This window comes from Macrobrachium rosenbergii, chromosome 14 (genome assembly GCF_040412425.1).
Source record: "Macrobrachium rosenbergii isolate ZJJX-2024 chromosome 14, ASM4041242v1, whole genome shotgun sequence".
Lineage (NCBI taxonomy): Eukaryota > Metazoa > Arthropoda > Malacostraca > Decapoda > Palaemonidae > Macrobrachium > Macrobrachium rosenbergii.
In genome coordinates, this window is record NC_089754.1 from 43,867,271 (window position 1) to 43,885,096 (window position 17,826).

Genomic DNA, 17,826 nt, shown 5'->3' on the forward strand with positions numbered 1-17,826 from the left:
ATTATTGTTATAGTCTCTGCCCATAGTTACCTTTTACGTGATCAATCTCCTTTCGCATGTTTTGAATGACCAGGTGTCCTCCGCAAAACCAACAGTCAATGGCCCCTGTGGGCTTGTTCCATATGAATAGGGTTCATCTTCTAAATAATAATAACAATAATATCTCTCTCTGTTCAAGACAGCCATTTTAGGTGTATTCATCCTAATATATCCGCTGACTGCGGAACTTTAGTCTATGGAGCTGATAGCATTCCCTTTTTGCTATGTGCTTATTGAGAACACATGGATGCCTTCTTTTCTTAGTGTTTAATCATTATCTTTTCTGTCCTACTTCCAGACATCTCCAGGGATTTATTCGCAGACTGTTATACAAACTACTTTCAACATTCCCATTGTTTAGCTCACTGAGCTTGCGCAGTCGGTTTTTTTTTTTTTGTCCGGGATTCCTGGCACCACTGCTAGTTTGAAGGCTGCTGGATACTGAGGGCCACTTCTTTATTTTTTTTTTAATTCTTTGGTTTCTGTTATGCCTGGTGGTTTACGAGTTCCCTATCCATTGTAGTTTTATCACCGTCGTTTCCTGTGATGCCAATAAGAGTAGGAACCCAACATGTTCTATTTTACCAATTATACCAGCTTAAACATCAAATGTGGAGTTAGTTATAAATGATTTGTTTAACCAGACCTCTGAACTCTTTTAGGGTTCTTCTCGGGCTGGGAAAAGAAGGGGGGAAAGAATACATAAAAAATTAAGTAGTTAAATAAAAAAAAAAATCAAAATTTTCTGATCGCATTTTTTAATTAATCTCGACTGCTAACCATATGGCAGCCAATTCTGCTTTGAAAACAAGATGCATTATTGGGTAAAGAAAACTGGTTTGTTTTACATTGCGTAATGCCTGCCTTTACATCTTAAATGCTATAATGTATGCTGCCCATGATGTTCAGGGTATATGCATAATTCTTCAACAGAGGTGTGTAGACACCTACATTCGACATAATCCACGGTGGGTCACTTGCCAGAGCCTTGATCGTACGTACTCTTTACGGTTTCCAAGTTGTGATGAAGAGAGTGGAAGTTGCCACTTTCGACTTAAACGCATCCGTTTGGAAGGACTTGAATACTCGAGTGCAGATTCCGGGTCTCTCATTGTGAACTGGATCAAAGCTGTTTGTTACGCATTTGTCTGGAAGTACTTGAATACTCGAGTGCAGATTCTGAGTCTCTCATTATGAACTGGATCAAAGCTGTTTAATGTTCAGCTGTGTATTTGGCTAATGTAGTCTGCAATGCATAGGACAGCTGGTTTGAGGTTGAAATGTCAGCTCTCGCAAGTTGTATGTGAAAGCTTATCAGGTTTAAAGCACTTTTGCTTTTGGTTTTTACGTATGCAACGTATGCTTTTCAATTCAAGTCTGTATCAGAGATCAGAGCTTCAGCTTGGCAGTCTGGCATCAGATCATTTCTTACTATCAGTAGTCATAATTATTTTTCCAGCTCCTCTATAAACAATGAATACTTTTTTATTTTCAGAAAAATGACAATCTACTTTCAAGGCCATGGATCTATTTTTTTATGGTATAGTCAAGTATATGTTAGGCATGTCTTATTATCTTATTAAATAATTGGCAGTTTAACCAGACCACTACGTCTATCATAATTTGCTTGTTTTACAGTGATATTCAGTACACTTGCCCTGTGGAGTCAAGGAATCAGAGCAAGGTAGGAATTTCCTGTTGCAAAGCATGTGGGGATGTGCATTTTATAAATACCTGTGGGAAGGAAATAAAATACAGGTACTTGACAGCTTACGTGTCTCTGGATAGTCTTGCTCTAATTAAAGTATCAAAACTGTATGTGGAAAAAAATTACATCAATTTCAATAAAATAACTTTATCCATGTATGCCAATTCGGAGATAAGAAAAGTCTTGACTAACAGCCTACACATCGTGCACTTCCAACCTCAACATGAAATCAGTACAGATCTCGTTTTGATTTTTAAAATGTGGGGCACAGTGATTAATAGATTGCAGGCAACTGTAAATTTGAGCTTTATCAAAAATATCTTGACCATGCAAGAATCTCGATGATAACTGGCATAAGCAACCCTTAGATGACTCCCAAGTTGATTAATTTTGGTAATCATTTCGGAAAACCTTCATACCAACCAAAAGATAATAATTATGTTTCATTAAATCTGTTTGTCAGTTTCCATGTAATCCTGCTGACAGAAAGACACTGACAAAACAAAACAAAACAAAACAAAACAAAACAAAACAAAACCTCCCTGACAGATGTACACAGGCAGGAAATCCACTGTTTTGAGTGAATTTGAATTTAATGTGAATGAGATAAATGCAAGTACTGCAGTAAAACCCATCCAAATGACTCAAGTTGCTTAATAAAACTTTTCTGGAATTAAATCAAAGCCCTAAATTCGCATAAAATTTATGTGAAAATATATTACAAAAACCCTTCACACTTGGGCACTGAATTTACATAATGACTGTCAACAGACTATTTGAATGGCTATATTAACATTCAACATGACTTCAGAACAATCTTAAAATATAGTTCAAATATTAACCTAAAATATTTGTTAAAAACAAAAATAAATAATTATAGTACAATAGTGAAGATAACATAATTCATGTATAAACTACAATTCTCCACTGGAATACCCCAAAAATCAATTCCTTTTACATCAATTACCTCCCATGCTCTTTAGTGTACTCCCAGGTTTTACCTAAACTATACAACTGACAGTGCTTGAACAAATAAGAATCTATTGATGTGAAAGTAATGAATTGAGCATAGTAATACACTACCTGTATCTCAATTGCAATATAAATTCTAAAAGATATTCTGCTACACAAATTAAGCTCCGTGCACTGTTCGCTAATAGGTTGAGTATAGTGTCTTATCACACCTAGAGCAAACTTGCTGGGTAAAGAAAGTAAAAACAGAGAAAATGTAAATAGTGTTCCTCCCAACAATTATTTTTACACAAGTTTCTCTTTAGAAGCATCTAAAATACTGACGTATGTTCAGCTTTACAAAGTATTCCTACTGACTTTCATAATTAACATTTTAACATCTTATTCATTAGGTATTAAAAGACAATACCTTCATCAAAACTGATAATAAAATAACAAACACGTATTCCTTTTGTGGTAACATAATGCTTTTGCTGATGTGTAAAAATTCTATGTAAAAAAAATTTACAAGAAAAGTAAAGCCATGATTTCAAGATATAACACCACAGGATGTACTGGTTTTAAGTCAACATACCTGATAATAAATGATATCTCTTATTACTGTAATTAAAGTTTCAGTGACTTGATAAAATTATTTTTGTTAAATTTCATATGAGTAAGCCCCAGTGGAGTAGATCATTCTGCAGAGTTCAAAAATTTACATTTTAACAAAGGAATGAAATGTTTCAAAGTAACAGTTCAGACACTAAGTTAGTGTGCTATCCTAACAGTAAACATTAAAATTATAAAACTTCTGGAAAACAAGACCATCTCTTTAAACTCTACATCATAAAAGCTGTTTCAACGAAACCAATATTGGTGTACAGACTGAGACAAACTAACTAAACCTTTTCTCTTACATGTGGCAAGTTCTCTAAAGTGACAAATTTAATTATTTTCATAATTTAATAATGTACTAATTCTAAATAGGCTGTTGTATCTTGGCCCACTAAAGAAATCATACTAGATATTAAACTGCAAAAACACAAAATAACCTGCTTTTTTAAATGATTTTCCCTTTACTTGGCACTGGATCTTTACCTATTATTTCTTCTATATAAGGTACTAAACACCAAAGTCAGACTTGTAATGAACTCACTTTACGTCACACTAAATGCTTAAAAAAAATTTATTATTTAAATCATACAAGCAAAACTTCAGCCACTGAAACATTCACTGCACTGAATTAAACATGAACACTTAATTGGAATGTAGAGAAAATTGATCCAGATTCCACAGGCTACATTTTTTTTTGTGTGTGTGTGTACTTTACATGTTTGTGTTTGAAAGAAAAGTACAGAATTCAATTTATCGGTAATAAATTTCAAAGAGTTTACCAGACTTCATAAACCAGCTTTTACGATGTAACACTAGCACTTGCAAAGATGATAATAAATTTACTCTAAGATTTGTTTAAATTCTGGGTACCCACATTTTGCAAATAAGAGGTCATTTTATATCAGGAACATAAAGCATTAATATTACACTGTAGTTCTGAAAATATAAAATCAATTATCTGTAAATTACTGATGCTAACTTTGAGGCTACTTGAAAACTAAGTATAAAATTCATGAATAAATATTACATATCAGCAGTAACTCAGAAAAGTACTGACTATTTTAACAAAATTTACCCATACTGCACTTCTGATTCATTTCCCTCATATTAGGTGGGGAGGGACTTCTATTAATTGTTACTGGTGAACCAACACTAACATAATTGCTTAAAATGACTTAAACTTTGACCATGATATAAAATAATAAATTCCAAAAATGTTGAATTAAGACTATATTTCCATTCTGCACCAAGGAATATATACATTTTACAATACAGATACCTTAACATTTTGCTTCAATAATGTTTGGGATTATAGTCACAAGTGTCAGAAACAATGAAATAATCCTTAAACAATTAAAAACCACAAAATATATACAATATACAGGAACCATAAAAAAGAAATAAAGATCAAACGAAGATGACAAGATAGAAAATTTAGGAGGCAGTGACAAAACACACTTACCAAACATATTTACAATGCATGGAATATGCAAAATGCGGTGGGATCTAAAAATATTTCATTCTATATATTACCTAAAAATTCCTCATCTATGTTCTAAATCTATAGTTGATTACTTTTAAAAACTTAAATCACCAGTTCTGAAAGATACAGGATAGTTCTACAGAGGCACAACTTGACCAGTAAAAGGTATGATACAAGAATGTAATAATACATTAACAAAACCTGTAATGTTAAATCTGTGGAAGTTTATAAATATACATAATGCATTTTGAAAACCAGTTTTGTAATATACTACTCAAACTGAACTCTACATATTCATCCAAATCTTTGGTCTGTAAAAACCTGATCATGGCAGTTTAGAATAAATGTGTTGCCAACTTATGCTAAGATGAGATAAATAATGCCAGTAAGTGATAATCCTTTTGTGAATTAACTAGTATCAATTCATGTGCAATACATTTAATATACAGTACAGCAATTCCTTTTGCAACAGCAATCACCACTGCGCTCACAGCCCTAGAGTGAAGAACTGCCAGTACTGATATGTTGCCTAATGGGAGCTAACCAGTGTCTCTGGCTTCTGCTCAGGCCCCCATCGTTTTGTAATGGAAATCTTGGGCAAACTTTCCTGGGTCTCATTATCAATTTCCATTTTTTCCTCTTCAGATGTCAAGGCAACACCATTTCCAACAGTTTCTACATCATCAGCCATAGGATCATTGCTAACCCCAGAAAGTAAGGCCTCTTTCTCATCTGAAGCAGCATGACCATTGGTCAAGTTAACTTCTTCCTGTCCAAGAGAGTTTGAAGAAGGTTGATCCATTACACCAGTTTTGATAAGGCATTTTGATGCTTCATCTTCATTCAGTTCTTCAGTTTCTGGCAATTTTGTACTTTCTATCACACTATGGCTGGCAGCTGATTCATCAGCATAAGTTTTATTTGATGCTGCTTCACTACTGGCCATAGTAACACTAACTTCAGATACTTTATGTACACTTTTCGATTTGGTAGGACGTAATGAGATCACAAAATCATTTGGTGCATCAACTACATCACCAGATCGATAATTTACTTTTATTCCACTCACTAAATCAGAGTCAGCCATATTATCACCTGGATTTGAAGGCTTGAAAACACCTGAGTCATGAGAAAACACAAGATATTTTTCCTGGGAAGGCTGATTATTGGCTTCTCCCGATTTCTGTCCATCACTCTGCTTAGTACCTGGTACAATTACAGGTGTACTAAGTATTTCATGTCGATCATGTCGCATAAAGCCCTCTGGGTTCACGTATTTAAAAGGACGGAAATGAACTTTAGTGTGCTCTTTAATAAAATTCAATTGTGAGGCAGTGTAATCACACAATGTACATTTGTACACACCATACCCACCATTTGCAAGATGACGATAGCTATGACTGTCCACAGCATCACGTCTAATATTGGCATAGGGACAATATATACAATAGTAAACTTGTCTTTCCTTGTCGGCATCCTTTTTAGAATTATCCACACCCTTCTTATTCTGTAATAGTAAATGCTGACGTTCAGTTGTAGTCAAATCCCTGTCATCAAAATTTTCTTTATCTTCATATTTGTTTTTAGATGCTTTATTGTCATTAGAACTGCCTGCATTAGCAATGGCAGGTAAGAACTTAGGGTCTTCATCAGATGGAAGGGGAGTGCCAGATTTCTGAGCAACCATCTTTTCATGATATTTATGGCGATTAATATGCATCATGAAATTAGCATAAAATTTAACTGAGTAGTCACATATCTGACATCGATACTTATGATTTGAACCATGAAGATTTGTGTGAACATGGTACTGCTCTGTTTTTTCAAATGCTGATGGGCACTTGTTGCACTTGTAACGTTTCTCACGAGATTTTCCAGTGACTTTGTCAATGTGCAAAGGATAATGAAGGTTTCGATCACCAATTCGCATGGGATCATTTTCCACTTCTGACTCCTCTTTCTCCTTAGATGATTTATTTTTGCTGCTTGACTTGCCACTAAATGTTGATTCAGATACACCTTTTTGCTGACCTTCTCTCTCCATTTCTGTTTTCCTTCTTAGTAAATCTACACCTGATAAAGGAACCTGTTCTTCAACGTAATATTTAAATTGTGGCCGACCACCACTATTGTTTTCTGAGGAAATGGGTCGTAATCCTATCAATTTTAACTTAATTGGTGGGTGGTGAGATGAGCTATCTTTGTCATGTTTCGAATGTTTATGAGGTTTAGATGAATTTTCTACCCTATATTTTTCAGCTTTTCCAGGAGAAATAAGTCTTGAGTTAGCTGTCACTCCTGCTGTCACAGCAGCAGCAGCTGCAGCTGCAGCTGCAGCAGCATTTGCTGTTTCCACTCCAGCAAGAGCTTCTTTCGCTTCTGTCTCTTTGGATGTACTGCCAGTCTTGACATCATCATCATGTTGCTCATGAAGCTGCTGGTGCTGCTTAAGATTGTCAGCTGTTTTACCTGCATAAGAACACCTCTGACAAGAGTATGGATTGTTAGCACCATGTAAAGATTGATGATACTGTAAAGTTAAAAGTTTAGAGAAGGAGGCAGGACACTGGTCACACATATATTTGCTTGTTGGAGGAGGCTGTGGCATCCCAGAAGCTGATGGGGGTGGTGAACCCACATATGGTCTTTTTCTGTTTCCTTCTCTAGTGTCTTGGGTAGGTACTGCTATATTTTCAGTAACTGTACCTATTGGCAGACTAAGCCCACGCACTGGAGGATGTGAGGTTGAAGCTCTGTGCTGACTCAACATAGTGCGAGTACGCTGTTGATATTCTGGAGAGTGAACTTTGGCATGAGTGAGGAGATGGGCCTCTTGTCGACCGCCAAAGTTACAATGTTCGCAGTGGTAAGGAAGAGATGACAAGTGGAATCGGGAATGAATCTGAATTTCCTTTTCAAAGAAGAATCGCGCTGGACACAGCTGGCAGAAGTATAAAAGTTTTTCATCCAATTTATTGGCAGCATTTTCTTCTTTTACAGGTGAATTGGAGGGCAAAGATGAAACAGGACTAGGAGTTGCTTTGGAAGTAAGGAGACGTAGCTGATCTTCATCTGACAGAGCTGGGTCAACAATAGCATGGCACTGTCCCATTGAACCACCATGTACCTTCAAATGGGCAGACATTACACCTGCATTAACACTTATATAAGAACAATGTGGACAATGCAACCCTCCTGACTCTCTGGCAGCATCTGGTTTGTGCATTTTTTCATGCTCTTGTATGTTTGTTTTCCGAAGGTTCACATGGGGACAGTGCCTACATTTAAACATTTTGAAGAATCGATTATCACGGGACACCCAAACCAATGGAATATCTTCTAACAGCATCGTTGTTTGATCAGTAAGTTTTGGCAATGCAGATGCATCTGTGAATGTAGAATCTTGACCTCTTTCTCCAACTGCTGCAACACTGGTAACAGGAGTGATTGTTAATGAAGGAGAAGGAGAATTTGATCGATCATCAATGGCGCTGTCATTATTTTCTAAACCATCATCAGGACCAGGGTCAACACCATGAACACGAATGTGTTGAGACAAGAGGTGGCGCCGAGTTACATTATATGTACAATGAGGACACTTGAATGGTAATCCCTTTGGCTTGTGGAATTGTCTGTGATGCATAAGCTTGGACCGACTTCTAGTTTCAAATGGACAGGCTCCACATAAGAACTGCCTGGATCCATCATCCTGCTGAAGGAAATGTAAAGTGAAAAAAAATGCATGATCATTTGTCACTTATCTACCCATTGTCTTGCCCGATGGTAAATGAGTAACTACAACAGATCATAGTTTCTTTAATTAATATGATTATTTCCCTTCTTTTCAATACAGTTTTCCCAATGGAAACTATCAAAACCCAAGTCTTAACATTATAGAAGTTGCTAAACTTTCTAAGATAATAAAATTTACTTATAAAACAATTACTAGGATACTATTGAAAATAAAATCACAATGCTGAAGTTTGTAAAATACTAGTTACCTAATGCATGGGCCTATCTTATTCACCCATCAAAAACCAACTTTTTACAACTACCATTGGCCAGACAGATAAATAGATAGATAGATATATAGGAGAAATCCGTCTGGATGAGGAAAACAGGAAAATAACAAGAATACAGAAATAACGCATACATTAAATACCTATCAACAGCAAATACAAAACAATAAATGTCTTAGTAATAGAATAAAAAAACACCATGTATACTGGCAGACCTAGATTTGCATCAAGGCATTAGGTTAAAAGCCTTTTATGAATGTTCAACCTTCCGAACACATGCAATCACAACATCTTCAGACAAAGCTAAATGTAACCCTCCATCCTATCAAGAATTTCCTCCTACACGTATGGAGAAAATCCAAACAGGTATCTATCTATCTATATTACTGTAATTATAAAAAAATGCACATTCATCCCAAACATTTCAGCCAGCACACAATAATATATTCAAATTACATGACATAATTATAATTCCAAATCTCCCAATAGTGTGGAACTAGATACATCATCTTTGGAGAAAGTAAAAATAAATTTTCATTATCCAATAATGCCTTAGTTTCACTGGAACTACCCACAATCTCATCTGCTTTTCAAATTTTAAAAAAATGAAGTTTGTATTTTAAGCAATTTTTAAGCTGCACCTAAAAATTTTGCCCAAAAAAACTTTTGTCTGGCTAAAATGAAAACACACTCATATCAGCACTGAATGGAAAATGTTTAACTATGGTTACTTAATAGGCCACCATATGACTCAATTCCATTTGGATATACTGTATTTTGTATGATTATTTCAACGAAAATTAAATAACATTCCTTGGAATATCATTGAAGACTAATGTCAAAATCCTCCAACATTTTCAGTTTATCCCGTTGCAGATGAAACAATCAATTTACTGTATAAGATATATCTTTTTTATCATGTATTTTCAGGTCACTAAGTTTTTAAGATAATGTAACTATTAGGTTAAATATACATTTTATAAGTACAATTATTTGGCATATAACTAGAAAAGTTATAATTTTTTCATCACCAGACCTAATAATCACTCAAGAGGTCTCATTCACACGCATCTTGCAGACATAATAAGCAGAAGAATAGCGACCATTCATACACAAATGCTTTGGAGCCACTGCTAGGTGTTTGTCTAATTATTTTATGTGTCAGCAGTGTATTAAATAGTAATACTAGCACCCCATCTTAACATGCTGCGACTCATTGGATTTTGTTAAGTATAGGATAGGTCCAAGTCCAGGAGAAATAAAAATAATATTTTTTCATGAAGCAATCCTGTATGTGATCCAGACGTGGCTGATGCTGAGATGAATGCTACTCATACTTGCCTAACTAATCTTTTGTCAGCTGACTTCACTCTCCCTCTTGCTCCCAATTGTGAATATGCTCAGTGAGTCATGCAAGCCATCAGCCCTATAGGCAGAGGATGCCAAATCATAAGCAGTGGCCACCGAGTATAAATGGTTGGTGTGTTCACTAGGCAGGGCTTTGATTCTGCACATCAGAATGATGGGTTATCTTCTGGCCACCTTTGTGATGTCAAGACATATGCAATCAATAAAGACCTCTCCTCCCTTTCATTCCCCTTGAACATAAAAAAACTGAGGGTCCCAAATAATGTGATCAAACCGTTATCTGCAAACACAGATAGCCATGGCAATGATAATTGCCACGTTCAACCTTAATGTTTCATCTACCAAAAAGCTTTTAACTCTATCCAGGAGCATTCACACTTCCCCTTTGTCTCAGAGCAGGCTCAGGAACTCCAAGACTGCCTACTTCTTCAAGAAGGCCATACACCTTTACTCCTTCTGTTGACATTAAAAAGAGGAGACAACAGTCGCCTTCCATCTGAAGTATCAGACTTGAGAAAGATAGAACAGTCATCCAACCACGGTAAATTCTTACACCAGTGGAGGCATTTCTCATGATTAAAGTCCCATTTCCATAAATGAATCCCCCCAAAAACCCATACACCAGTTGATTACAGGATGTATGGCAGTGGTCCCAAGAGGTTAAGTCTTAAACAACAAAGTAAAGAGGATAACCGAGTTGCAGACAAACCTAAAGTGACAGATGTAGTGCAACCGGAAAAGTTTTACAAGTGGCAAAAGATGTACTGCAATACTCTTCCTCCCCTTCCTTTCAATTATCAAACCTGTTCATACTTGATCCATTTCAAGATAGTTCTCCAGGTTTGTAACTTCTCTCACCTTAATCATTAGCTAATACCTGCTACCTTACTGATTGTCAACTGAAATCTTCTACCATTACTCACTGAAAATATCCCAAGAGAGTACACATGACCCATACAAGAACTCCATTGGATCCACCGGACCCTCACAAAATGCTGAGATTCACAAATTTCTTACCTTCTACCTACTGTAATTAGCAATTTGGGCTCACTATAAAAAAAGATGAGTTTGCAATGAAACAAATAGTTTTTATAACATAAAAAGCTTTGCCATACAAACCCATCCACCATAAACATATCAGTTAATACCCATCAATAAGTTACAGGGAAGTATGTATGCACAATCCCTCTTACCCCTTCCATCAATAAACCATAACAATTTATGTCTAGGGGGAATCAGACCATGAATGAGGGCTCTATATGATTAATGGTTTTGCACAAAAGAATAAGTTTCATATTACAAAACCTAATTTTTCACTTATAGTATGGGTGAAAATGTTTATCTCTACAAATTATGTTGGAGGAAGTAACAATTTTTGGTTAGTGTGTTTATTTGTTTACCACAGGCATTACACAGAAAGTATTGTATGGGTTTTTATACAAATTTTAATGAAAGATTGGCACTGTGACTGGCAACAAGTGAGCAGAACCTTCAAAAGAAAAGAACACGACTTTTGGGAGAACTGACCTCTCACACAATATTAAAAAGATCCAGGTCTACATCTGTGTTTCAGAGATGCAGCACCATAGGTTAGGTTAGGTTAGTTTATGATGGGTGAGGTTAGGTTAGTTTATGATGTATCCCTGTAATTATTATTAATCCGCTAGGTGAAGACCTGTGGTCTCCAAACATCAAAGTCAGATATTTAGCTGCTAAAGAAGTTTTTATAGGAACTGTATCATTTTATTTCCATCCGTTTTTCCCATTCTGCTGCTTTTCTTTAACCAATACATTACACTGCATCCTACTTAACTGTATAACACTGCCCAATATCCTCATAAAGGGCACCTGCACAGCCACACATTATTTCTTTAGTACTGTAGCATAATTTTCGTTTTCTTTCTATTTCTACCAATGTTCTCTGAATAAAAGGTTTCTGAACAAATAATCTGTGGTAGTAAAAATTGTTTCATCAGACTACAACTGTAATATCAATTTTACAATAGCAATAAAACATGTAATCCTTAAATATAAAAGCACTAAAGCATATATGATATTGAGTTCCATTCCAGCTTACCTCTCAGTGCTGGGCAACTAATCTAGTTATGCCCTGATGAACATATTTACGTAACAACACAATAACAACTTTACCGGTCTTACCTGATTAGGTGCCTGTGAAACAGTACTACTTCCATTGTTCCTGCTAACAGCTTCTAGTACTGACGCTGGAACTTCCATTCCATGTAGGCTTAGATGCTCAAATAGTTCTCTGAAATGATATACAATTAGCATAAAAGGCTGGTGTGCTAGTCGAATTTCATGCAAAAAAAAAAAAAAAAAAAAAAAAAAAAAAAAAAAAAAAAAAAAGGAACTAAAATTTCCTGTCATTTCCTACCAGATGGAAGCTATCAATAGAAATGCATACCAAAGACTAGTAGCACTCAGGGTAGCTTTACTAGCAAGCAAAACTGAAATAATAGTGTAGATGCACAGACTTTAGTGGGCAACTGGTATCAAAATAAACTAACAGTTTATTAATTGATCAAGATAGATACTACATAATATATGTCTGGTGTAAGCTCAACTGTTCTTATTTTCTTCAAATAAAGAAAAGGATTATTTTCTTCTTATAAAAGAAAGGACCAAAGAATACAAATGCAAAAATGATGACCTTTACCACAAAGATAAACTACTGAGACCAGTAAGGCTAGTTTTGTGCAACATAAATAACAGTGAGAAACACTTCTACACTGAAGGCAAATTTTGTCATTAATAACATTCATATTCTGTATGGTTTCAAATAGGATACAAAACAATAATTTCAGTTACTACATATGACAGTATTACTTTCAAACAAGTCTCTACACTAGCTGAATCACTAATATATCCTCTATCCAAACCTGAAAATCTATCGTTTGTGTGCTAAATACTTACAATTTTGTTGGAACGTAATAAGGGCAAAACATGCACTTGAATATGCAATCTGGACGAGAAGTGTGATATACAATGTGTGCTCTCATCTCACTTCTCTTCTTACAAGAAAAAGGGCAGATACGACATTTCATCATCCTTGGACTCTCATGATGATCATGTTCACCGTCACCTGAAATAATCAAAGAACATGCAACGCTTCAATGAAAGCAGAACCCATAAGCAGGAAAACACACTTGATTATAATTACAGTACCAATATTACAGCTAAAATGACCAATGACCACACATATAATCATAATTTTGCCAGTTTTTATGGCTTTCCCACTAGAATCTTACAAATATAATTCTTACCTGAAGAATCTTTAGGGTTAGGTGTCTGCCCTTCACAGCGACTGGTAATACCACCCTGACCACTGTGGCTGCTGTCAATGTGCAACTGAAAAAACAAAAGCTGTTAAATAACACTACTCTTCAACTCTTCACAGGTTATATTTCCAGTTACATAAATTTTGCCTTAATCCTACAGTATTACAACTTAATATTATAAAAAAGGTAGTGTGAAAGATAACCCTTCTCACTAACATAGAGAAGCAAACAAATTATTATTCAAACAGCACATTTAATCATTTACCTGCACAGCTCTCTTGGTGCCCGCTGCATATCCACACACATCACACCGGTGGACAGCATGAAGTAATGAAACAGGTCCACCACGTGCATGAGCTAGCCTTACATGCTGCACAACTGTTTCTCGTTCACTGTCCCTATGAAAGAAGTAAACTTCCAGGATCACTTCACAAATAATGGTATGAAAAGCATAAATAAACACTGAAACTTCAGTCACAAATTTCTTATGATAAATCTAACATTCAGTTTTTTGTGGTGTAAGTTCTAGAGATTACCTCACTTTTGTTCCTTTACCTATCATAGGGTTAGATATGAAATGGTTTTCCCAGGTCTTCATCTATCGCAATTTCCCGTGATTTCCTGGCCCTTATAATCTTCACAGTGCTACTTCCACCTCTACTTCTTTTCTGAATAACTGTTACTCATCTCTTTTTCTTCCCATCGAAATCTGGCCATGACTCTAATTCATTAGACATACCTTTTCAAAATCAGACCATATGCACACAAGCCTCAGCTTTCCCTACCTATGGAATACTTTTATTTACCAGTAGCCTATCTACCTCACTTCATTTCACCCAGGCTGCAGCTACTGTTTTTCTTAATGTCTTCTCAATCCCAACTTCAAAACCTGAGTTCCCAAGGTAACAATTATGTTCTCCTATCTGAAAACCTGCCTTTCTATCATTACATGATTCTCCACTTCCCTCACATAATCCAGATGCTTATCTTATACACTTCATGCATCTACCTCTCTTGTTCCACATATATCTAGCAATACCTTCTGTTATGTCTGGTACACAGTACAAAGTTTTCCCACTAACCTTTCCCTAAGCAACCAATGGCAACTTTCCCAACTGTACATTTTGCTCCTCTACCTTGCATTTTGCTTACACTGATTTTCAGTCATTTCCATTTCACTCTCCCACTATTTAAACATTTCTGCAGCTTCTTCATGAGATTTTATTTCATTTTTTAGTGTCTATTAAACTGTAGTTACATTTGTGTCCTTCCGAAAGTCCTGCATTTTTGCCCTTTTTTTATTATAAGAACTTTGTAACTTTAATTACCATTGTGCAAATTAAAAAAAAAAAAAAAAAAAATTGAAATAAGCTTACTATGCATCATAAGACTATATTCTGAATACAGCCTAGAGATCACTGACTGTTATACTTGGAAAACAATTACAACATAAGGGTGAAAAATATAAAACTAAGGTTGTATCTTATGCAATGAGTGTGCGAATCATATTGGCTCTTAGTTCCACTTTATCACACGTTACCTGAAGTCACAAGTGTTGCACTTCCATTCCGGGTTGCCTTCATGATCCAATACCATCTTAGCAACTTCCCGTCCATCTTCACCAGTAGAAGAAACAGATACCTGTAAAGAATCCATTGCATTAATGATCAGAAGACTCCCCAAGACACATTTCAATAACACGAGAAATCTTCATTTGATTAAAGCAGGACTCAAGTCAAGGATATTCTAAACTGCATTTTACCAAGTATAAATATGACTACCATTAAATACTTACATTAACAAGAACTTGAAAATTACAAAAAAATTTCTGTATGATTTTCCAAATAAATCTTACAAACTATCAGACACAACAAACATATTCCATAACCCAACGAAATATATATCTTAGATGTGGCATCTTATAAATAATAGCTATGTACTGCATTCCCCACAGTACAAAAATGTGCTAAATGTCAAAGCATAGATAATGTGCAAAACATCTAAGGTGTGGCACCAAAAAAAGCATTGCTTACAAAAATCAACAAAATATCAACAGGTAAAACTCAAATTCATAACTTTAAAGAATCCAACGTAATCAATTTTCTTTACAATAGCTACAATAATGCATAAACAACTTAAAAATATATTCTTGATAACTATGTCAAATAAGAGGCACAGATTCACAAATCACACAAAAAAGAATATGAAAATACTGCTATGCATGTAATATAACAATATTCACACTACTTAATTCTACTCGCTTACTATAGTTCACAATAAAGAGCACAGAAGGTCAGTGATATGGAATTTTGCACTGTACTAAAAGCGGGCATGCAAGCAATCAAAATCAAGCAGTAGAGTATACAGCAGAGTACTGTATACAGAAAATCTAAGGCTTGTAATAACTTCCAAAAACTGAAAAGGATATAGCAAATGAAAACAGGTTATAAATTATCATCTTAAACACAATCCCTGCACAAAAAAGTTCTTTGAAAATACTGTGAAAAACACTTGTGTAGAAGGCTTTAAACAGAGAAAAACAAGTTTCAAGGAAACTTCAGAGTAAAATATTCTATAACTTCATCCTAACAACTGTTCTTCTACCATGCATATCCAGCCCCTATTTCTGGATGAAAGAACTATAAAATACACATAAAATACCCTGTTACTGAGGAAATGAACTACATATCTAATCCATTCCCTCCATTTTTTCATAAAAAAAAATTACTCAAAATGCTAGTGCTCTAACTTTCAGATGTATGCATCACTAATATACAAAAGAGAATGGACAGCCAAGAGGACCAGACCAAGCAAATCAATGCACATTACAAAACCTGATCAAAATCACTTACACACACATATCAAGTTAAATAAGGCTCAACCCTTGAATACCTTAAGATTTAACATCATTAAACTGCAGTGGATGAATGGTTTGTCACAAACAAATTCATACCAAAATGAAAATAATTCATAGTCATCAGATCTCCAGCAATGGGAAAAAAAATAACAACTCTCTCCGCTGTTCTGCCAAAGGGCATTAGAAATTTTCCACTTGGATTAGGGATGGCCTTCCAAGCTACTTTCATCATGACAGCAAACTGTATTTTTCTGGCAACAAGAAACAGTTTACTACTCAGATAAGAGACCTCAGACAAGAGGAAGAAATAGAGCACTGACTGAATCCTAGAACATCTTTATGACCTGACCTTTGGTGAAAAGTCATGGTCATTTCAAACTCAGGAACTGCTTTAGCCATCTCTTAAATAAATAAATAAATAAATAAAAATGCATACGGTACTCGCAAAGTTAAGGAATTTAAGATAGCAAAGGGTAAGGTTTAGGTTACTTCAGACAATAGTGTAGATAAAAAAAAAAGCATCTTACAACCCCCCTAAAAGTAGAGGATTAAGACCAGCTTCTTGAGATTGCCTAAACCTTACAAAATTGCATAAGGTTAAAAATTATGTGATAAATTACACAGGACATGCCATATGTGATATAATGTAAGGAAATCCTTGCAAAAATCATGAAATTTTTTACATCAGATTTCTGAGCATCACATGATAGAAGACTGAACATTTCAGTCCAAAAATATGAAAAAACTGGGTGTCCCCCCATGGTAACAAAAGTGAGTTATGCATTCAGCTACTCATACTGGAATGCTATACTTCACCTGCCTTACCTGAGAATCAATTAGCTTATCTCTTGTAAGCTTTCTGATCTCAGAAACTGAAGTTAAAGTAAATTCCATCAAATAAAAATTTAATATATAAATGCCTTCCACCCAGGAAACTGGCTCACCAGTTTTATTATTCAAAGTAAAGCCATCTTTACACCTTTCTAGTAATATACTTCCCTCCCCTAGTTTGAATTGTTTTCTTCATCCATCAGTTCCCTGAACTGAATCATTCAGAAGATATCATCAATTCTAGTTGAAAAAGCCTTTGATGAATTCTTCTACAACTCATTTAAAACCTATATATAATTTCATTATTAGTAATCTAATATCTACCATGAAATGTCAACATCTCTGTCCAAATTTTCAGAAAAGTTACTGCAAAATTTAGGCTAACATTCCCTTAGTTTCAACAAGTGTTTCTGCAAACTTTGCAAAAATTATTTATATGTATAACACATCAACATAATTGCCATTCTCTCTATTCTAAGTATAAAGATAACCCACACTTACAGTGAGAAGGTAATATTCCCACATGCAATCACACACACTTATACTGTAATGGTAATACATTTAGGAAGGAAATTTACATAATGAAAACAAAAGATGAACAGGATACTCTGGTAAGCCTATCTAGTACAGTATTCGTAAGTGTACAACCTGAT

At 35.1% G+C, this 17,826-nt stretch overlaps 1 protein-coding gene across 7 annotated transcripts in view; it reads right to left on the bottom strand.

Annotated features, from left to right (window-relative positions):
- Nucleotides 1–2,438: 2,438 nt before the first annotated feature.
- LOC136846046 (zinc finger protein 142-like) overlaps nt 2,439–17,826 on the bottom strand; it is a 524,659-nt gene continuing 509,271 nt past the window's right edge. For 6 of the 7 annotated variants that reach the window (XM_067116710.1, XM_067116708.1, XM_067116707.1 and 3 more), the window contains 6 exons: nt 15,026–15,126; nt 13,751–13,883; nt 13,471–13,555; nt 13,121–13,289; nt 12,347–12,455; nt 2,439–8,511 (listed from right to left, as the gene is read on the bottom strand). In XM_067116710.1, coding sequence (XP_066972811.1) covers nt 5,329–8,511; nt 12,347–12,455; nt 13,121–13,289; nt 13,471–13,555; nt 13,751–13,883; nt 15,026–15,126 — 3,780 coding nt within the window. In that variant the 3' untranslated portion in view covers nt 2,439–5,328. The remainder of the gene's footprint in view (nt 8,512–12,346; nt 12,456–13,120; nt 13,290–13,470; nt 13,556–13,750; nt 13,884–15,025; nt 15,127–17,826) is intronic. The other variant, XM_067116709.1, reaches the window with a different exon arrangement.